This window comes from Nuphar pumila, chromosome 3 (genome assembly GCF_984573655.1).
Source record: "Nuphar pumila chromosome 3, dmNupPumi1.hap1.1, whole genome shotgun sequence".
NCBI classification, from domain to species: domain Eukaryota; kingdom Viridiplantae; phylum Streptophyta; class Magnoliopsida; order Nymphaeales; family Nymphaeaceae; genus Nuphar; species Nuphar pumila.
In genome coordinates this window covers 120,184,716-120,208,494 of record NC_143251.1, presented here as the reverse complement: position 1 = coordinate 120,208,494, position 23,779 = coordinate 120,184,716, and the positions used below count along the sequence as shown (strand labels likewise).

At 34.5% G+C, this 23,779-nt stretch overlaps 1 protein-coding gene across 1 annotated transcript in view; it reads right to left on the bottom strand.

Annotated features, from left to right (window-relative positions):
* Positions 1 to 9,599: 9,599 nt before the first annotated feature.
* LOC149843488 (actin-related protein 2/3 complex subunit 2A-like) overlaps positions 9,600 to 23,779 on the bottom strand; it is a 39,644-nt gene continuing 25,464 nt past the window's right edge. Inside the window, exons 5-9 of the mRNA XM_090001848.1 lie at positions 18,307 to 18,384; positions 17,954 to 18,086; positions 17,787 to 17,878; positions 11,359 to 11,415; positions 9,600 to 10,067 (exon numbers count right to left, since the gene is read on the bottom strand). Coding sequence (XP_089857974.1) covers positions 9,993 to 10,067; positions 11,359 to 11,415; positions 17,787 to 17,878; positions 17,954 to 18,086; positions 18,307 to 18,384 — 435 coding nt within the window. The 3' untranslated portion in view covers positions 9,600 to 9,992. The remainder of the gene's footprint in view (positions 10,068 to 11,358; positions 11,416 to 17,786; positions 17,879 to 17,953; positions 18,087 to 18,306; positions 18,385 to 23,779) is intronic.

Here is a 23,779-nt window from a genome sequence, read left to right as displayed (position 1 = left end):
TTATTGTGATTAGTGTGTTGATGTGTGATTGCTTGCGGGTTGTTGTCCAGAATAATTATGTCTTCATAGAAATGTTTTTGACATTAGTTCTATTAAAAATGTTTTGACACTTGTCCACATGGTTATCTGTTCTAGTGTTTTTGTTAAAAGTATGGCTTGCTAATGTAAAAAAGTAATGCAAATGTAGAATATATCAACACGGTTTTTTGTTCTAGTGTTTGTGTTAGAAGTATGTCTTATTGATGTAAAAAGCAATGCAAAGGTAGAATATATCAGCATGGCTTTTTGTTAAAAAATGTCTTATTCATGTAAAAAATAATGCCAAGGTAATATATCAACATGGCTTTTCGCCCTAGTTTTTGTTGAACGCATTGTTAAATCTGAAACGTTATAGAAGATGGTGCACATATTAGTCAAAATCTAGCAACATTTTTGCTGAAAGTAAGTCATTTTTTCTTTTAAAGGCAAGCTGGGGTTAGACTGACCCCAACCTGTAATACAACTATACCATTGGGTTTTGAATTTGCAACCTCCCAACACGAGCTGAGCTACACTAGCTGCGCATATCAGACAGGCGGATTCCCCTTTGTTACCTCTTAACAATGCCCGTCCCAAGCTTGGACAGAGGACATCTTCCAAGTTGGGTATGCTGAAGCTATTTCTGCTAGGCTTGTCAATGCTTCGGGGAGGAGGAAGAAGCTCGCCATCATATGATAAAAATGATAGGCAGAATACCCCAAGCTACTAGTCATGTCAATGCCATCTTGTCTGTGTCCCTGGTGAGATGGACACGTGCTGACCCGACCTGTGGCATTATTTTATTTTCTTAGAAATAAATTTTATTACATTTTGATCATATTTAAAAAAAAAAAGAATCAACATATTCCGATTCCTCGTTTGTCCCATTTTTTTAAAACTTTGGAGTCGAATCTAGATCGCAAGACTCTGAGAATCATTATGACAGGTCTAGGCGAAACGTTTCTCTACTTATGTATAGGTTAATTTGATTTGGCCTACACGAGGGAGGGTTTGGTAAGTCAAAAACCAACCAATGGCTAAATCGACCAAAATATTCTCACAAGGTTAAATTTCATTTTATTTAGGTGAATGAGCTCAAACCAATCACCATTCAGTGATGATATAGTGTGAAAACAAAAAAGAAACAGCTTGGTGTGGACTTTTTTAGAATCGAAAATGGGAACCCTGGAGTCGGCATTGGTTTCTTTAGAAAACGAGTGACATTTTACCAATGTCCCTGGTTGCTGTGGGGAATGATGAATTAAGTTGTTTTGAGAGAAATCATCACCATTCGCTCTTCTTGCCCACCTTCACGTTCTGCCTCTATAAGGGTTAGATGATTCCATACAACTTCCATCCATGATTTTTAGCTCAGTAGTAGTCATCGTTTTTCTCTATACGTATATAGTGAAACTAAAATATGTATGCTATCCCAAATAGTTTGCTGATTTGAACCAATAGTGGCAGAACAAAACTCCTGTCTAGTTGTCCCCTTTTCGTACACGGCAGAGCTCCCTGCTCTCCGTCTTCACCTTCTACCCACCATCCTCGTTCATGATTGTCTTCATCGGCTCCCACCCTGATAGCACCACCCCCTCTCCCCTTTTTGCCCAACCCAGAGGCCGTTTGGTGAGCTATGGGCAGCGGTGTGGGGGTGGAGGGTGGTCTGGATGGACCCTGCAGGACCATATGTCATCCTTCTCCCTGTCGTAGCTAAAGGTGGGCACTGGGCCCAGCAGTCCGCAGGCCGGCTGAGTAGTATATTTGGCCCTGGCCTGGCCTAAACCAGGCTTTTAGCCAGGCCCAGTCCAGCCCATTATTATATACATAACATAATATATATAATACAGTATATATAACATATTATATATTATAATACATTATATATATAACATAATATATAATATCAATACATCTTGTGGGGCCACTGCGTGTTTTTCCTTTGAAATACGATGTATAGCCTTGAGGACCAACTTTATTATCTTTTCCCATGATCCGCTGCCTTCTCTTATGTTTTAGTGCAACTGATCGGATTGGGCAGTGTTTCGGGTCCAAATCCGGTTCTAAGACTTGCGGGTGCTTGGAAGTTTATGAAACCCTAGTGGTAATTCTGATATTTGGTCCTCTTCCTGGTTTGGTTGGAAACTGTGGTTCACATTAAATGAAACTAGAAGGAAATCGTGTATTGTTGCTGATGTCATCTCCCTTGCATGTGACTTCTTTTCATTAACGATGCTGCTCACATTAAAAGCTTGCGTCCCAACCATGGATAACTTGGTCTTTAAAAAGCTGAACTTATGTTTACTCAAATCTTTCGTGAATAGATCAGCCACCTGCGCTTCTATCTCAATAAACTTATTTCATATGCTTTGTTCTACCATGCAGATTGGGATTAAGCAAGACACTGATTATCACAAAGTAGCACAAAACACATCTTCTAATTTAATTTACTAAGCAAATATCTAGCCCATGTTATTTTCGATGATGCCACACTCATAGCCTTATACCCGGCCTCTATATTAAAATATGCAATTGTCTTTTACATCTTACTAAGCTATGATACAAGATTTGTTTCAAGAAATACACTATATTCTGAGACCATCTTTGTTCACCCTACCCAATCTGCATCTTCTGAATAAGAAAATATAGTTATAAAAATATTTGTTTAATCTATTTGCTTTTAGCATAAACCATCACGAAGGGTACCTTTAAGATATCGTAGTATTCTCTTAATAGCCTCTAAATGACTAATTCTTAGAGTGTACGTATTGTGAGACTCGATTCACAACATAAACAACATCAGGCCAGGTGAATGTAAGATACTGGAGCATACCTACAATACTTCTGTACTTGGTTGGATCATCATACACATCGCCCCTCATCACAACCGAGCTTTTGATTCAATGAACTAGGAGTCACAAGAGGCTTACAGTCTTTCATACCAGCCTTATTTAACAGAATGGTGTATTTGTGCTGTATCAACAACAATGTATCATTTTTATTTCTATCAACTTTGACTCCCAAGAAATATTTTAGCATTCCTAGGTTTTTCATTTTGAACCTTCGACTTAAAACTTCTTTCATTTCTACAATATACTTAAAATTTTCTGCAACTATTATATCATCCACATAAATGAGTAGAACTATTAGCCATTCTTTATCTTTATATATAAAGAAGGAATGATCAAGTTGTGACATGATGAATCCATGTTTTTGAATCTCAAGAGAAAAACTTTCAAACCATGACCTGGATGTCGATTAAGTCTATATATAGCTCTATTCAATTTGCATACATACTGATTGTGATTATTCTTATTATATCCCTATGGCTACTTTATAAATCTTTCACTTTTAAATCTTCATGCAAAAATGCATTTTTGACATCTAGTTAGCTTAATGTCCAACCATAATCAATTGCAAGAGATAAAATAATATGTATGGTTCTCATTTTTACCACTGGGCTAAAGGTCTCATCATAGTTCAGTCCATGTTCCTGTGTATATCCCTTTGTCACCAATCTGGCCTTGTGTCTTTCTATACTTTTATCAGGTTTATATTTAATTTTATACACCCACTTTGATCCAATAACATTTTTATCAACAGGTCTTGGGACAATATCCTATGTTTGACATTCATATAATGTTTTTATTTCCTCAGTCATGGCCTCAATCCATCTAATTGATTTTAATGCAAGGTAATAAGGCTCTTCAAATTTATGCACACATAGTGCAGGCATCCTCCAAGGCCTCTGCATCATTCATGGTCGACCACTTCCAACCATGGAGACGAGACATACGAGTGCCCTTCAATTTTTAGTAAAAAAGAATGAACATAGGGCTAACTACAATGATTTTTTTAGTTTTCAAGACAACAATAAAAAATAATTGATGATGTGTACTGAAATTCTCATAACTGACCCATCTCTCCACTAGATGTCTGATTTGAGTCAATCTTCTCACATCTGGCTGCACATGATCATCTTCAATGCTGGATGTACTATGTTGTACCTGTCCTTGTTTCGGATGTTGTTTGCAATAAGTCTAAGATATCTTTGTCTAAGTTTCTGTGGCTATATATTTTACCTTTGAATATGCCATTTTGTAACTCAAGATCTTCACGTGGAAGATCATAATGCTAATTATTTTGGTTGTTACATTGCCGTTGATTCCCAAACTATTGTTCATGTATTTCATCTTCACATGAATTTCTATCATTGCCTCATTGGGCTGATTTATCATTCGTTGCTAGGAAAAGATCTTCATTCAACCAAGGCTGATAAATATGAGCAAATTGAACTCTTTCATATGCACTGTTTTTGTGATCACACTTTTTTTCATCAAAGATCACATTTTTTGATATGCGGATGCATCTATTTTGAGGGTCATAACACCGATATCTCTTATATTCATCAACATTACCAACGAATTTGCAGACATATGCCTTTTTTATCAAACTTGTTTCATAAGGATATATCAATATGCACAAAACAATTGCACCCATAAGCCTTCAATAGTCCATAATCAGGATGTTTACTAAATAGTTCTTACAAAAAAAAATTATCTTGAATTTTTTTCAGTGGTAGCATATCAATGACATGGACAACAATGTGAAAAGCCTCTGTCCATAAGTGAATAGGAACACATCCTTCATCCATTATAGCCAAAACACTCTCAACAATATGCTTGTGTTTTCTCTCAGCAAGTCCATTTTGCTGAGGTGTTTGAGGGTATGACATTATTTGATTAATCTCGTTCATTTTAAGACATTCGAAGACTATTCTCCTCTACCGTCACACTGAAAATACATGATTGACATAGACAATTGATTTCGAATCATAGCTCGTGAATATATTAAAAACTTCATGCTTATGTTTCATAAAGTATATCTAAGTATACCAAAAAAATTTGTCAACAAAAATCATATATAATCGACTTCAAGAAGGAGAAGAATTAGGGGTTGCCCCCCATACATCAAAATGAATAATTTCAAAGGGTTTAGAAGCTCTTTTATTGCTGAAAATAAATGAAAGTACATGACTTGGACACTCAACAACTATGACAAATATGACTCAAATTCTCGACTCTCATTAGAAACAAAAATTAGCTTATTGAAAATGAGCTTTCTAATGAAATCTTCATTACAATGCCCAAGACTAGAATTATTTGGCATGGACTCATTAACAAAACATGAGGTCAAAGACACTCTTGGACTGCTGCAATAACTTATTGACTCAAGCCACTAGATCTTCCTTGAAGAGGTACATGTTTTCTTCTCTCAGACCTTCAACGTATGCCCTCTTCATGTGAAGATCCTTCACATGAACAGGAGTAAAAACAATACATTAATTGGTATCATCAACTAACTTGGAAACAAATACTAGGTTCTTTTTAATATTTGGAACAATAAAGATGTTTGACAATTGAAGACTAGAAGAGGACATAGGAATAAAAACCTTTCTAGTGCTGATAATGGGACGTCGAGTACCATCTCTAGTAATGAGTATCGTTTTCAAAATAAGGTACTAAATTTCAAAATTTACCTGCATCTTCAGTGATATGATTGGTTGCTCCTGAATCAACATACCAAACTCCCTATTCATTTTATTTCAAATTGAGCCTTATAATTGCTGCTAACAAGTTGTCTATCTACTAGTGCTTGGACCTTCAAACTCGTCTCTGACCCTGTTGATCTATTTGCTGATTTTTCTTGAATCTTAGCCTCCAAGTTGTATTTGAAATCATCCTTGAACAAATGCCTTTCTTCTTGCAGACATAACATGTAGGAATTCTTTTGTCATCCTTGAAATATTTGGCAGTGAAAGGAGGCATCGACCTCCTTGATTCCCAAATTGTTTACATCCTCTGCCATACTGAGAGTCAGATATCAATACATTATGACTGTCGACATTAGACGAATTACCTCCTGAACTTCCTGACATGTTCATTTCAAAAAGAAGCAGTTTTGACCTTAGTGCTTCAAAATCTAGCAACTCATGAGAACATTTGATTATTGTTAACTGATTTATGATTTTTTTTCATTTTGTTTAAGTACTCTATTATGAACATGAATTCTTTCTTGAGATTTTGGAATTCTTTCTTAAAAAACATGACCCTTGCTTCAAAAACTTGAGGATATGTCTGAACCAACTTACTCCAAAGCTCTATAGCAGTATAATCATCTGATCAGAACTTTCTGAGACAAGGTAGACATGATATATGCCAGAAGCGCTTGATCTTGTTTCATCCAATAGATATATTCAGGATTGCGAACATGAGTAGTTACAACAACCCTTTTATCATATTTCTTTTCCTGCATAATGAATTCAAGGGGAGGGGGTCGAGAGTGAGCTATCTAGGTGACTCGAAAGATCTTGGTTGCAAATGAATGAGACTATTTGCCATTTTCAGGTGAGAAAATTAGTATTGTTGAGTTTTTCATAAACAAGCTAGTTTAAAAAACTGGCAGAAAGGGATGTGGTTGCCCAAGAATCCATGTAGAATATAAGAATATAAGTAGAGAGAAATATGGATAGGAAGAAACAACTACCAAGAATGTGAAAAGGAATATAATCTGATAACAGAAAACTGTAAACACAAACAGATCCTAATTTGCAGTCAGTTCTTAGTAGCATTTTTTTTTCTGTCAAAAAATAAAAAAGATCAGATTAACTATAATACCCAACTCAATCTGAGTAAAAGAAATAATACAAGTATTTAGAAGAGAATATGGTTCATGTGAATATGAGTTTATCCAGAAAATACAAGACAATTTTTTTTCTAGCTGGAGACAAGAAATCGATTTTGATTTTGGGTTAAATAATAAACCCAAATCAATACCAAAGAAAGAAGACAAAAAAATATTGGAAGAAAGAAAAATCAAAATATATGCAGTATAGAGAAGAAGAAAGGGAAACTAATCATTACAGAATCCAAGAGAAGAATGAAGAAGAAATATTCACAGCCAAGTTATCTATCTTACCTTGATGATCAGCTTTGAAAAGGAATATAATCTGATTACGGAAAACTGTTAACACAAACAGATCCGAATTTGCAGTCAGTTCTTAGTAGCATTTTTTTTCTGTCAAAAAATACAACAGATCAGATTAACTATAATACCCAACTCAATCTGAGTAAAAGAAATAATACAAGTACCCCTTTTTTCCTATTTAGAAGAGAATATGGTTCATGCGAATATGAGTTTATCCAGAAAATACAAGACAAATTTTTTTCTAGCTGGAGACAAGAAATCGATTTTGATTTTGGGTTAAATAATAAACCCAAATCAATACCAAAGAAAGAAGACAAAAAAATATTGGAAGAAAGAAAAAACAAAATATATGCAGTATAGAGAAGAAAAAGGGAAACTAATCATTACAGAATCCAAGAGAAGAATGAAGAAGAAATATTCACAGCCAAGTTATCGATCTTACCTTGATGATCGACTTTGAAATAAGACCCGCTCTGATACCATGTAAGCCGGGTGTACCTTGAGGAGAGAAAGAAGATGAGAGGAAGAAGAGGATGCTGCAAAACCCCCTAAAATATGGGTTCCTTTCTATTATATCGACAACTTACCATTAACAAATACATAACCACCATTTACAATAGTACCCCATACATTAAATACAGCAGCATGGAAGGAGGGACCAAAGTGTAACACATCCCAATTCTAGATCCAGATTTGGATCCAAACCAAATCACGTCTTAACAACACATGATTGCAAATGGATCTGATTTCAGATCCCAAAATACATTGGGAAGTTGGATCGGTTCGGATCCGGGACAGCCAAATTTTGCAAATTTGGCTTCCTGAATCCAACCGGTTTGCAACCCTAATATACACTCTGTGTGTGATTGCATCGGTGTCCGACTGTTATGAATATTGTTACAGTTTGTATGTTGCATCTGTCGGTGCCTGTTTTAAAAGTTGGTTTGAGATCTTTGTTGCATGATGGAATGGTGACTGGTGCAGGTGGAGGAAGCAGTTATGAGAGGGCCTTGTCTTGGAAACAAGCGACGTGAAGCACAGCCACTTGTCATTCTAGCTGACGATTCTGAGTTGATTAGCAGGTTTCGGCTTTTGGGGCCTTGTTGTATTCAACCAATTCGAGCAATTTTGCATATTTTGGATGAGACGCTTCCATGGAAAACTGTTTGGAGCATAAGGTTGGCATGCTAGGCCCTGTGTTGGACCAACGGTGACTAAAAGAAACTATTTTGCATGTTTTGACGGATTTAATGTTTAAGCAAAATATGTTAACAAAATACAGTTTGCCCCACACTGTAATTTGTAAAGTTATCATATTTTCTATGCAAAATATCCTCGTTCTTCTAAAAGTAGTAATCTTTTTTTCATGTATTGTACGAAAATCTTCTCCAAAAAAACTTGTCCAATATGAGAATTCGCCCGTTGACAATTAACCATGTTTGTAACAGTTTACAGAAAACAACAGCTCTGTAAGATTTGGAGAATTTTTTCATCTTTCTTTCTTTGTGCCATCAAATAGGCCTTAAAATCAAATGCGTCATTGCGGTGGACACTTTTAGTTATTGGGAGAACCTAAGTACTCTCTTTCGGATCCATGAAACAACTCTCAGAGATCTTTTTCCCTTTTGGAAGATACGAGTCAGCCTGCCTTAGGTTCTTATCAACTTGGAATCATTGCTCGAAGTTGGCATTTAGAAGAGCCAGAGTATAATCTTCTATTCGTAGCATAATGACACTTACTATAACATTATCATCTTATTTATAACTTGGAGGTGATTTTTAATTTTTTTAAAAACATTTGACTAATTAGTCTTGGGCCTTAAACCAAAATGAAGCTTAAGAAGCTCCTCTTGAAAACCCATAGGATTTTTACAAAGTTGGCAAGTTGCACCAGAAGGATTTTATATATTGACTACTGCCAAGTCAAATTAGTCAACAGCCTCAAAGGACGGGACAGTGTTCCCACACGTTAAAAAAAAATCGGGTGGAGGGGAAGGTATGCCTCGATTCCCCTCTCTCTCTCTCTCATTAGGGATTTTCTAACTAGGGTTTGAATTAAGGATTTTTGAATTAGAGTTTCAAATTAGGGCTTTTCAACTTAGGGTTTTCCAAATTAAGGTTTCGAATCTTTTTGTTTTAGGGTTTTGAAATAGGGCTGTTTGATTTAGGTTTTTGAATTAGGGTTTTGAATTAGAGCTTTTCCAATTAGGTTTGAATTAGAATTTGATTTGATTAGGGCTTTATGCTTTCATATTTGAGTCAAAATAAATGCTGGACGAGGTGCACTTTGTCACAGAACATTCTGTTCTACTGTTTATTCAATCTTGGGCAAGCAATCAAACAGGCCCTAAATGTAAACAGGTGTTATAGGTTCTGCAATTTCATGCAGTTTGTTCCTGCAATCATCATGTTTCACAATGACCAATTTGAACTTCCACACGTGCACCAATTCTCAGGACCTGGTCCAAGATTTGATGATTGTCAAGTCCAAACTTCTTGTTCAACTCGGACCCAACCATGCCATGTTAGAAATATTCATCTGAATCTTGACCTTGCTAAGGGCCCTGGAAACACTTCAAATTCATCCAATAAACTTATCTATATAGATATCCATTCATTAAGATACATAAATTAACGAGTGCAACATAGACAGAATTAAAAATGGTAAGAAACCAGTAGTTTTTTCTTCTGGCCTGCCAAAATACAATCACGCCAGAACAGCTACGATGACATGGGTATCCAAGCTCAGTTTAGCCACATTAGGCAGTCATGTATAGCATTAAGTCAAGCAAAATGTCTTCCCCTTCAACTCGGAGTGAGGCCCATGATGATGAATCATTGGTACCAAACCACCATCAACATCATCGATGCTCGTTATGATCTTATGTGGGGCTATCTGAATACGTCTGAAATTGCATGTGCCGCTAGCATGGCAGCAGAAGTGAAAGGCCTAAAATGAAATGCACCATTAAAATGACTAAACTACATCAGCCTAGGCGCTTGAATGGCTTTGGTTGTGATTTCTTGGATTTCTCCATGTCTGGTTTTGCTCGATCCAAAGCCTGGCAGGTAGGGTTAGTCAGAACGCATTCAACTTTAATCTGAAAATTATGAGCTTACTGTAAAATCCAAGTGATCAAACAAACTTATCACTATATATATCATCTGGCAGGAGTACAATTATCAAACCACCTTCCTTTGATTTCTAACACTCTACTAGGAGGGGCCATTAGGGCTGTGCGTGTGTGCGCGAGAGGAAAAGATAGACTTAAAAATAAGTTGAATTTCTATCACCAAGTTACTCTTTGGGCTTACCATGTCCAACTCATGCAACATTTTACAAATTAAATAAAAAAGAAAGCTGAATAGAACACCAAATTATTCAGTTCGGTGGACAACCAAGATCAAGTTCAAATTTTAAATTCAGCTTTCAGGTTTGACATTTATCAAGATCCCACTGTTTTTTTTTTTTTTTTTTGGGGGGGGGGGGGGGGGGGGGTTAAAGAACACATTATCTTTTGAATCATGTCTAATATGCATATTATCATTATATGAAGATTATTATTATTCTATCTCAGAACTCAGCTTAGCTATTTGCTAATTGCATGAGAAATCACCAGTTCACTTCTCTTCATAAATTCTTCTGATCATAAGGTGATGATCCTTGTTAAAATTATGGCTGAAAACACTTTAAACATAAAAGCTAAGAAAAAACCAAATTCTAGACTTTTAGACTTCCAAACCCAACTATTTTGGTTCCCCTTACAACAGAGAGAGAGAGAGAGAGAGAGAGAGAGAGAGAGAGAGAGAGAGAGAGAGAGAGAGAGAGAGGTTTCTCTAGAAAAGGAAGGACCATAAATGAGTGTAGCTCACATTTTGTTCATTGTAAAGATTGACATGTCAAAACTTTCAAGCCTATCTTGGAAGTTTCAAGCTGTTGATTTCTAGCATTTCTATTACCTCCATATTAAACATTACATCAATGTGTTGATTCAACTCATCAAATTCCTTTAAAAAAAAGGACCATGAAATATGTTTGACAATTTGGTCCCTGAAAGACATGAACTACAAGTTAATGGAACAGACTAATTTCAGGCCCAAGATTGAAGAATAAATCGATAGTCACTGGAATCAACCTTTTTCCTTTCAGATTTTAATAATTGCAACACTTTTTTAAAAATTCCCAACCATAAATATGCAATTTTCTTACTATGTATTGCAAAAAAGAGTTTGTTTGATCCCTTTCACAATTTATCCACCCATTTCAGAAAACTATTGTAAACCACACACTCTGCTTCATGGCAAAACAATAGAAATGTAAAATATATCCCTAAACTTTGTAGTCAACATTACCTGAATCAGTGTCTCTACACGCCGTCTCATTCTGGTATGCATAAAACCTTCAGAGCACTGAAGAAAACAAATACGAAAAAAAATGAGACCTCAATTGCATGCTTGAAAAATACCCTTCATTCTTCGAAAAAATAAATGGCAATAGTTTAAGGACACAAGTAGTTCAGAGCCCTGCACAAAGTCCAGGAAAGATCCAAGTATCCAACCATATTCTCAGATACAGGAAGCCCTTTCCCAAGTCCAAGTCAGGTCCAAGTGTATATATGACTGGTTCTTGTCATATCTGACTCCAGATCTGTTAAAATGTATATATATATATATTCAAATATGTATAATATATATAGATATATACATATATGTATAATATTCCTTTTTTGCATTTTATTTTTCCTTTTTTCTTTTCTGTATTTTCTATTTTTTAATATAGTCAACAGGTTGTTGACTAGCCGTTAGACTGGTTATAATGGCAAAAAATCTAGCTGTTATAACCAGTCTAACAGTTAGTTTTGCCCCCTCTTTTTATATGAATAAGGGGTGTTTTGTTAAAATGTATATATTATATAATTTTAAACTGCTTATCTTCCCTTTGTAATTGGTAATACCCTTTAGGGGTATTGTGGTAATTTTGTATATCTAATAGGCTCTTCCCATTAGGGGGCAGAATGGTAATTCTGTACATATAAAAGGCTCTGCCCTTTAGGGGCAGAACTAACATTTTTTATTTTATTTTTATTCTGTCTTTTACACTTTTGTAAAAGGCAATTTTGTCTTTTAATCAATATAGCTATTGGGAATCTCCAACAGCTATATTCAGTTTTGTCTTTTAGTGAACATAGCTGTTGAACAGCTATATTTCTAGCTGTTGGAGCCTTTCCCAACAGCTATATGGGTTCTCTTGGCCCTCTTTTTTGTATATAAATAGGGATCTCTTGTCCCATTAAATGTAATGTTTCCTTAAGCATTCTATCTCAATAAAGATTATTATTTTTTTTATGTTTTTTGTGTTCTTTTGTGTATGCTCTTTGATGCCTCTTATGATCTCATGTATCCGTCATTGATTGACTTGTGTATTGTCCCTTTGTGGACTTGTGTTTGTGCACATTTAAGCTCTTTGTAGCCATTGTATGCACTTAGGTGCACATTTGTATTGTTCCTTAGAGGACTTGTTCTTGTGCTTATGCATATTATGGTTTGTTTTTCAGTTGATTTCATTACATGGTATCAGAGCCAAGTAATTTTTCTTAGTATTTTCCTCTTTGGGTCTTGGGACTCTTTGGTTCGAGTCGTGACGGAATCGTGTTCGATGTATGACTTGGATTCAAGGGAGATCTTGACCCGGTATATATCTTAAATCTTTATATATATATATATATGATTATTTTTTGAGTTGTCTATTTCATGGATTACGCATGAGAAAACACTCATTTTTCTTATCTTTGAAAAATTATTTGTTATTTTTTAAAGCTAAACCTTTAAATGCTTTTCAAATTTATTGTTGGATTTATATTTTAAAAATATTTTATAAGGTTTATAATATTTATTTGATTTTGTGAAATGATATTTATACATGTGTATGCTTTTATGAGATCTAGTTTAAATCTTAGGTTTTTGAACTCTCTTTATTTAATATGTAAGTATATGATATGGTATTCTTGAGCATGTGATTTTGGCACTTAGATGCTTTATTTGAGTACTTTGTGGTTATAAATATCAAAACAAGTCTTTATGTATGACTTCAAATTCATGTATTTTCGTTTTGAGGGTTGTGATCTTTTGTTGTGACTATTCCTTGTGAGCATGACTTAGAAACTTATGGAATTTATGTTGAACTCTTCTATGAGGTTTATGATTGCATTCTAAATGTGCATTTAAAAAAATATAAAAAATATTTATGTTATTGTGTGCTATCTTGTTGTGCCCATTTATGGCTTGTGTTCTTGCCTCTTGGGAGGTGTTTATTGTGAGTGTCCTCATTGCACTTGAATGATTTGTGCCTTACATGCTTAGTGCATCATAAACATTAATAAAAATATTTATTGCAGTATTGTATCGTTAGATTCGTTACTTTGAGCCTAATCGATACGATACACACCTGTATCGAGATACGGGTATTATCGTACCTGTATCGGGTGTATCGTACGATACACCCCGATATAGGGTGTATTTTACGATACACAATTAGTGCATTTTATGTTGCACTCAATTCATTTTTTTTTAAAATATATAAGACTCCTTAAGGTGAGTTTGTGTTCAGTCCTAAAGAACTTGAGAGTGATTTAGGGCTTGATTTTTTGCAAGAAGAAGAAGAAATCTTCATTTTTGTTTGAACTTAAAAAAATTTGGTTATGTAAAACTTTTAAGTATTGAGAAACACTTGGGGATTTTGTTTTTGTTTATATAAACATGCACTGTTATGGATCTTATGACTTGTTAGCTTAGTGTTGTTTATTATCACAATTTGCATTTTTGTTATGAGATATGCATGCCATTCATAGTAGCTCATGGAGACATAAATGCTTCATATATGATTTTATGGTTGTATTCTATGCAATTCATCATTGTTTCATGTGATGTGATTTTTTTAGAATTTTTGCTATTTTTTCTTGAATTTTTTGAAATTTTTTATTAAAAATTTATGATATGATACAATGTTACTTTGGGCCCGACCTATACGGGTAACGATACGATACTTACAACCTTGATTTATTATAAACATTTTTGTGAGGATTCTCATTAGAGACCTTAGTGGCATTTGTATCTTGTGATTGCGTTATTTCTTGGTTTTATAGCTCTTTAGTAAACATTATCTTACATGTTGTTACATCACATGAAAATTTAAGCATAATACTTGCAAGATTTGGGTGATCAATAAAATATTATTTTATTTGAGCCTTATTTGTGTGTATCCCTTTTATGGGACTTGTGGGTGTGCCCATAGTGACTACTTTTGTGCTTGTCAACTTTTGGTTTTGGGTGGACTTTTGCTTATGATCGAAAGCTCCTTGATTCTTCACATGCATTAGATCTATAGGATCATATTATTTTTTGGCTATTATAATGTCTTTCTTTATGCAATCTTTTTGCATTATTGTGAGGTTAATGAAATAATAATTTTTTAAAAAGGTGTGCTTTCGCACCCTTAGTGGCTTATGTTTTCTTTCCTTATAGGCATGTGTTTGTGCCCTTAGTGGCCTTGAACGCGGATTTGTGAGAATTAATATCTTAAGTATTGTATGTTCTTGCCTTAGTGGCATTGTGATTATTTTACTATTGGCTATTTCCCTCTTGAATTACCATCTCATTGCATTCCTTATAAGGCTTTATGTTTTTTGAACTTTTGATGCATATTATTGTATCGTATATATGACCTCATGAGGTTTTTAGTGACTTGTTTGCATCTTGTCATATGATTGACATATCGGCTCTTGTTTATAACCTCTTTTTAAAAGTGTTTTCTGAGGTTTTTCTTGTTGTCTTCTTTTGGCTATAGTTTAGTTCATCACTTTTCTATTTGATACATCTATTATTATTATTATTCGGCCTTTTCGAGGCGAGTTTGTGTACCATGGTGTTGTGGAGACAAAGTTAGTTGTTAGGGGTGAGTTATGTGTGCACCTTTATCTTCTTGTCAATATAGATTACCAAGTTTATGAGTGTCGTATTGACACTTGTTTTGGCTCTGACTGATAATTGATTGATCTTTGGTTCTACGAGTGAGTTATATTACTCAATTGCTTTTTTATGCACCTCGGTGTTGTGGAGTCAAAGTTGATTGTTGGGGTGAGTTATGTGTGCACCTCTATCTTCTTGTCAATATAGATTGCCAAGTTTATGAATGTCGTATTGACACTTGTTTTGGCTCTGACTGACAATTGATTGACCTCTAGTTCTAAGACTGAATTGTATCACTCAATTGCTTTTTTGGCCTTTGTTGTTTATTGGATGCCCGTATCCATATTTGTTAGTGATGGCTCAATTGCTATTTGCTTGTGATCATATTGGTCTTTATGGATTAAATCTCATAATATTGCAAAATTTATTACTTTTACCTTTATTTGAATTTGCAATACACTAGACGTAAGGATAAAAAATCTTCCATGTGCACTTGAAAGGTATTTGAAGATTGGAAGTAAAGATAATACGCAATCTAGGAGATCATCTAGATTGTCAAAGCCTCCAGAAAAGTTTGTATCTTATCGTTGTCATCTAAATACAAGGCATGTCTTGCACTTATTCATTCTTATATAAAACCCTCATCCTATTGGACAATTTAAAACCTTCATCAAAGAAAAAAACCTATAAGATGTAAGTGGGTGTATAAAGTAAAAAACCAAAAGTGATGGAACCCTTGAGAGGTATAAAACTAAGTTAGTAGCCAAAGGATGCTCATAAGAATATGAAATAGATTACGAAGAAACTTTTACTCTCGTTGCTACGACCACTGATAGGGCCTCAATAGTCATCGCTTCCATTAGGAATTGACCCATATATCAAATGGATGTCAAGAATGCTTTTCTTAATAGGGATTTCGTTGAAGAAATGTACATGAAGACACCTCCTGGTGTGAACATTCCCAAGGGAAAACTCATCGTTTGAACAAGGCACTTTATGGCTTAAAGTAAGCACCGAAAGCATGGTATGACATGTTTAGTAAGGTTATGCATGATATTCGTTTTATATCTTGTTTGACTGACACATCTTTGTTTGTTAAGGAAATTGATAAAGATATTGTCATTCTACTCTTGTATGTGGATGACATGTTCATCATTAGAGGAGACAAACAAGGAGTTGAATATATTAAAAAACTTCTTAAAAACAATTTTCAAATGATTGATTTGTTTTTTTTAAGACACTTTATAGAGTTTGAGCTTGCTTATTCCCCTAGAGGGCATTTGTTGTCTCAGTTTAAGTTCGCCTCTGGTATTATTTTTAGGTCTAAAATTACATATGATAAGAGAGTAGATACCTTTGAGGTTGCTAATGTCAATATGAGAATTGATAGAGAACTTTTTGAAGATCCAACACTTTACTGATCGGAACACTCTCTTACCTTTCAATTACTAGACCAAATATAGCACACGTTGAAAACACAACTAGTCAATTTCAGCACACTCTTACATTTGTTCACATGGAAGTAGTTTTACAAAGTATTATATACATTAAAACTTCTATTTTAGAGGTTTTTTCTGTCTTCTTCATCTATATTAGATCTAATTACTTATATTGATATTGACGGGGGAGGTGACCCCCAACAACAAACACTCAAACATGGGTTTTTGTGTTTTATAGGTGAATACACAGTTTCATTGAAGTGCAAAGAACAACAAAAGGTCTCACTTTCATCAACAGAAGTTAAATACAAGGTCATGACCACTACCACGATGGAGGTGGTCTAGCTGAGAAGATTGCTGACTGACATGGGCATTCGAGTAACAGGAGCTTCAAAGATGTGTTGTGACAATAAGAGCGTCATTTACATCGCCAACAACCATACATTTTATAAGAAAACAAAGCACATTGAAATAAATTGTCACTATGTTGGAGAGAAGGGCGACATTGATCTGTCCTATGTTACATTGACAAATTTTTTCACCAAACCTTTCTTAGCTCCAAAGTTCTATTTTGGCAAACTTTCGGTCATTATACTGTAAGTTTGAGGAGTGTTAAAATGTGTGTATATACATGTATCCATACTCAAATATGTATATAGAGATATATACATATATATATATGTATAATATTCTTTTTTTGTATTTTATTCTTTCTTTTTTCTTTTTTGTATTTTCTATTTTTTATTATAGTTAACAGGCTGTTGAATAGCCATTAGGCGCAGTCCAACAGCTAAAAATCTAGACATTAGATTTGTTCTAAAGGCTAGAAATCTAGCTGTTAGAACCAGTCTAACAACTAGTTTTGCCCCCCTCTTGTGTGTATAAATAAGGGGTGTTTACCCCATTGTAAGCATGCACCTTGCATACATTTCAAGTGTGAATAAATAATATTTTTAATATTTGAGAGCTCGCTTTGTGTGTGCCCTTAGTGGCTTTTGAGTGTGTGCCCATAGCGGCCCTTTGTGTGTGTCCATTTGGACTCATTGCTGGAAATTTGCTCTCACTTAGTGATTACATTCTCTTTACAAGATCTAGATAAATTAAGTAATTAGAACACAAGCTGGAATCAAGTCAAAACTAAACTGCATGATCCTTTTAGATGGATCAAATCATGATTAACTCTATCTTGCCTGATTAGTGTCACAAGTTTAGACAAGAATATTAATTTGTCCTCTAAGATTTGAGTTAGATCCAGCTCCAGATATAGACCACCTTTGCAAATAAAGGATACAGCTGCAAACGCTTGACTTGGCCCACACCCGACCCATTTTTACCATGCAAGTATTTACTCCAAATCAGGTTGAAAGAAAAACTCACTTTAACATGGTAGCTAACATAGGCATGAAAGGTAGATAGACTCCAAACAGTTTTGTCCAGCTTGCGGCCTTCCACATGACGAGGAAAAATAACTGAAAATAGAGAACTGTTACTCTAACTAACAAAACAAAAAAGAAAAATAGTAGAGGAAATTGGAATATTGTTACCAAAAGTAACAAATCCTGCATTAGCAGCTAATGCTTGTTTGGGAGCTCCTTTCAACTCCATTGGAGGAGATGGTGACCATAAACAGGAAGGTGCAGTATTAAGTCCTGCTGCATGCCGTGCCTCCACAAATTCCTACAGATATATCTCTCGATAAAAAAATGATTCACTTGTACATAGTAGCATTTTGTTTTCAAATATTGAAAATAACCAGACTAAGGATTCAAGATTTGGTTGAGAGTCAACCAGGTCAGGGCTTTATGGCATGGTATATGATGTATAAACTTCCCCAATGGGAATTTGTAGTTCAAATATTGTTATGAGATGCACTTGAAGAAAAACTTTAAATCATTACCTGCAAGAAGGATGTCGCCAAAACTGTGTCAATTGAATCTTTAAACCTCATTGGGAATACAACAGTCACCTTGTCCGGCTGCCATAAGAAAGTAGGGGTCATGAATCATCTCAACAGCAACAAACATTTGGTAAATACATGATTCTTGAGTAACAAACAATGAGGAACATGCATTCTAAACAAAAAAACTATTTCTGGCTCAATTCTTTTTCTTTAATTTTGACCTTCTTGCCTTACATAACTTTTCCCCTTCATATCTTAATCTAGAAAGAATTAAATTTCATAATTTTTCAAAAGCAGCTTTCTTGGTAGTTGAATCTAACCCAGAGTTATCGGAAGCTTCTTAGGTAGGTGGGAAGTGCACTTCACGGAAACTCGCTTCGGAAGCACGATACTCCTCGCTTCCGAAACTTCATGGGAATCTTGATTCCCCCACGCTTCTTCTATACTTCCCACACGCATGGTGTATACTTCCTATATGATTTTCTCACGTTTCGTTTCATGGTTTTCATGTATTTCCTCTCACGCTTCCACTAACTACCCATGTATTTTCTCTAAATTGGTAACCATCATTGTTAGATTTTAACAAAAATTTTACTCTTTTACTGAAAAATCATGAAAAATAAGAATAATCAATTTATTTTAGTTTTTATTTGCTTCTTATTCAGTTACCATATTGCTTCATTTTTTATTCCTATTTTGCTTTCAAAATGATATTTCGCTTCTCGCTTCCACTTCCACTTCCACTTCCACTTCCACTTCCACTTCCCGTACCATTTCTATCTTCCGCTTCCTAGTTTGGCAACCTTAATCTAACCCATGTAAATCAGCCAAATCACACCAATGGAATCTACACAGGTACATGTAACTGCATACATTTGTGAAAGATATGATTCAAAGGAGAAGGTACATTGAAATGCAGTTTATACTAAACTCATAACCATAAATTGTTTAGCAGCTTGCATTCCTATTTACATGGAGTTCTAAGTGGTTTCAAGCTTTTATGATCATGGTGATGAATAGAAAGCAATCTCATCTCATGCTTCAAAGTTGTAAAGATGTTTAAAAAGATGGAAAGAGAAAACCATATAGAGAACTACATACACTACTATCTCTAAAAAACTACATACACTACTAAATGCTTTTTATGTCTCATTCTAACACTTATTTTCGCATATAGTAGCCTGACATACTATCCGCTAAACAGATATAAATCATCATAACGATAAAGCAACAAAAACATTTGGCAGAAAAATTATTCCTCTTTTATACAAATGCATCTCTTGTAGCCTCATCCAGATAATTAGAAAAGAATAATAGGATTCTTCATATTCTTGACAAAGTAAATGATAACAAATTACAAAGACAAAACCACTAGTGAAAAACTTTTGAGTCCCATTTATCTCCTATGTTATGGCAACAACTTATCAAATATATAGTGTGTCACTGGTGGAAAGGACAGCTCAGGTACCATATGTATTTCACTAACATCATACATGAATCAAGTGCATGGTGTTACCGTTATTAGTTTTTAGTTTGTCTAACCTCTAATTGAAGTATACCTCTAATTTTGTGTAACCTCTAATTGAAGTATACCTCTTATTTTGTGTAACCTCTAATTTGCGGTGGTATGTTTACTAACCCTCATTAAAGACAATTACAGCAGAGATCCAATCTTGGTAATCCCTATTGACTATTGTTTCTTTAATGTGGACTCTCCGTACATGAACATTTGCATAGAAGAAGAATTCAATAGTATATCAAAAGTTTTGGTTAACTCAGCATTCTGAAAGAAAACAATATAAATGGACCATGCTCGCCTCTGTGGATAAAATACCTTGAAAACTGGCAAAGGACATTGATACTGGAGAAACATGAAGAGTGGCATAGGATTATCACTCAGATTTGACTTAAATCTAATCAAAGAATCCATGTTTTATTTTTATTACTAACTAAATTTGGACATGCCTATTTTAAGAACCTTGAATATTTGTGTGCAAGCATGAACATGGCCGGACACAGGTTGGAAATCCAAGGGCCTACTGGATTTTGTCCATGAAGCCCATCACACTACCCAGCCAGATGTCCATCCCTATTTATGTGTGCTTCTCTTGTAAAAGTACACATCCCCTCTTGATATCATCACCAATTTGGTTCTCTTAAATTTTCATGTGCAGGAGATTTTTAAGAACTAATAACAATGAAAAAATAAGAGCTAAAATAGAAAAGAGTGCTTTTTAAAGCTACTAATGAAGTACAACTTCTTTAGTGCATGTTCGCATAGCAAAAGTTTTTTTTTGCATGGTACATAGCCAACAATTTTTAAAATTCACATAATCCGATGAGATTGTTGTTGCTATTTGCTGCAAAATCATTTTGGTATTGAAGGGATAACTGTTAATATATATATATATATATATATATATATATATATATATATATATATATATATATATATATATGTGTGTGTGTGTGTGTGTGTCTTGTCTAGAATACCCGATATGGGTATTTTAGACTTTTCACATAGTTGTTTCTAGAAACAACTATTTTATTAGGTTAGACTTTTCTTTTTTAATTAAATGTAACTTTTTATTTTCTTTTTTTTTTAACTACATTGGGGGTCCCACCATAGAGTCGTTGGGACCATAAATATAACTGTTGGGGGCTCCCAACGACTCTATGTGGGAGCCCCCAATGGCCTCTCACTCCCTCATCTTTTGTGTATAAATAGGGGACCTCTCCCCTTGTATTTTAATGTACGTTCTCCCACTCTTTCTCTTAATAATATAATTTTTTTTGCCTTTTGGCATTATCCCTTTGTGGATTTGTGTGTGTGCACTTAAAGTGCTTTTGTACTTTCTTTTGTTTTTTGTCTATTGTTGGACTTGTAAGTGTTTTACACTCAATATTTGTATTTCCGCTTACTTCATTACATGGTATCAGAGCCATTTGGTTTCTCTTGATCTTAGAAGCCTCTCTTGTGACATTTAAAAATCGTGACAAAGATACTATCATTCTCCTTGTCTTAATCTATATCTTATTCGTCATGGAGCATGAATTAAGGATGGAGCTTTCCTTCAAGCTTAATGGATCAAACTACTTGATGTGGGCATCGACTACGAAGAATCACCTTAGAGGAAAGAAGCTTTGGGGCTTTGTGATGGAAACTTCTCTTGAACCATCATTGAAACTCACCAAAATCGAAGGTGTTGAAAAAGCTCTCGTTGAGGAGGATTGTCTTAAAGTCATTCATGATCATCAAGTAAAGGTAGAATATTGGGAAAGTAACCACGCTAAAATCTTGGCGTGGTTTATGAACAATGTTGACATAAGAATTTGTACCAACATTGCTAAGTTTAGCAGAGCCAATAAAGCTTGGTTCTTCCTTAAGGGTATGTATACCCAAAAGATCTTGCTAGACAATATTTTTGTCAAGATAAAATAAGATTCACTAAGCAAGGGGACATGAGTGTCCGCGATTATTTTACTACTTTGCCCCCCTCTTTGGGATGAATTAGCTCTTCTTGAGCCTAGATGGGTGGCTCCCAAAGACATTGAAATAAAAAGAGAGCAAATTGAAAAAGAACACTTCTTTCAATTCCTTCATGGTCTAAGACCGGAATTTGAATAAGTGAGAACATCTTTCTTAAAAAAAGCAAGACTATGCCTATTGAAGATGCTCTTGATGAAGTATGCCAAGAAGAAACCCGTCCTGACATGACTCAAAAGAGTGATGATATTTTGGCCGTTGGGCCGGGTTTCAATATAAAAACTTATAAGTCATCCCACTTTGCCAAAACTAATAACTATGAAAATGGATCCAACTATAATAGTGGTTATAGGAAGGGTGTTACTTGTCATTATTATAATGAACCGGGTCATATTAGACTAGTATGTCCTAAGCTTAAGGAAAAAGTTGCTTCCGTTGGTGAAATCACATCAAAGAAAGAAGAAGCAAGCAAAAATGGAGAAGATATTAAAGATACACTTAATCAAATACCGGAGGCACTCCAACAACTTCTCAAATCATCTTCAACTTCGGGTGCCGCTATTGCATCATCCCCATCTCCTCCAGGTATGTGGATTCTTGACTCGGGTGACACTTTTCATATGACACCTTATAAGAATGTTCCTTCTAAAGTTTATTCTAATCATTCCTCATTTTATTTTTCAACAACCGATGAAACTTCTTTGAAAATATAAAGTATTGGAACACTTGATTCAAAACATTCTAAAAAAAATTTAGTTAAAAAAATATGAGTGGTTTCAAAAATAAATTTCAATCTCTTTTTCGTCTCTCAAATTTCTGATCATAGTTGCAAAGTCTCTTTCTCACCTAAAAATTACACTGTGCAAGATCTTCAGTCAGGAAAGTTGACTGGGCAAGGCCATAGGAGAGGCGATCTTTATTTTATGGATTTTTTGTCTCTTCCACCCAAGTCATTTTGTAATTTTGTAAATATCAAAAGTATTGATGTTTGGCATAAGAGACTTGGCCACCCTAGTTTTTCAAAGATGTCGCTTTTATCCTTTTTGGGAAATACATGTAATAAAAAATATATAGCTTGTAAAGATTGTATCTTTGAAAAAATAAAAGCAATTCCCCTTCCCCAAAGAAACATTTGGATGTATGGGGTCCCTCACCTATCATATCAAAATGAGGTTACTCATATTATGTGATTTTTGTTGATGATTTCACTAGGCACACATGGATATATTTTTTAAATAATAAATCTGATGTGTTCTCTTTCTTTAAAGAATTCCATATAATGATTAAAAATCAATTCTTAAGCAATTTTTCTATTCTAAGATTGGATTCGGGAGAAGAATATATGTCTAATGATTTTCAAAACTATTTAAAACAAAATAGAATTTGTCATCAAAAGTCTTGTCCTGAAACTCGACAGCAAAATGGTTTAACGGAAAGAAAACATAGACATATAATAGAAACCACTAGGGCTCTTTTAATTTCCAAGAATATTCCAATAAAAAATTGGGTTGAAGCCGTTCTAACTTCAACTTATTTAATTAATAGAACTCCTTCAATCTCATTAAACAATATTTCTCCATTTGAAAAACTTTTTAAAATGACTCCGGATTTTAAAAGGCTAAGAATCTTTGGTTGTAAGTGTTATGTTCTTACTCATAAAAATGACAAACTTTCTCCAAAAGCTATTGAGTGTATTTTCTTAGGCTATAGAGAGAATAAAAAAAGATACCAATGTTTTGACCCAATATAACAAACTTTATATTTCAAAAGATGTTTCTTTTCTTGAAAATGAAAATGGGTTTGAGAGTAAAGAATAAAGAGAAAACATTGATTATTCATTTCTATTTGATTTATTACCAAGAAATGATATATCCAACTCTATTGAGGTTTTTGAATCGTTTGACAATGATTCTAATAATGATAGTAATCAACATAGGAATTTCAATCAACATATATCAAGTAATACACATGTATATGTTAAAT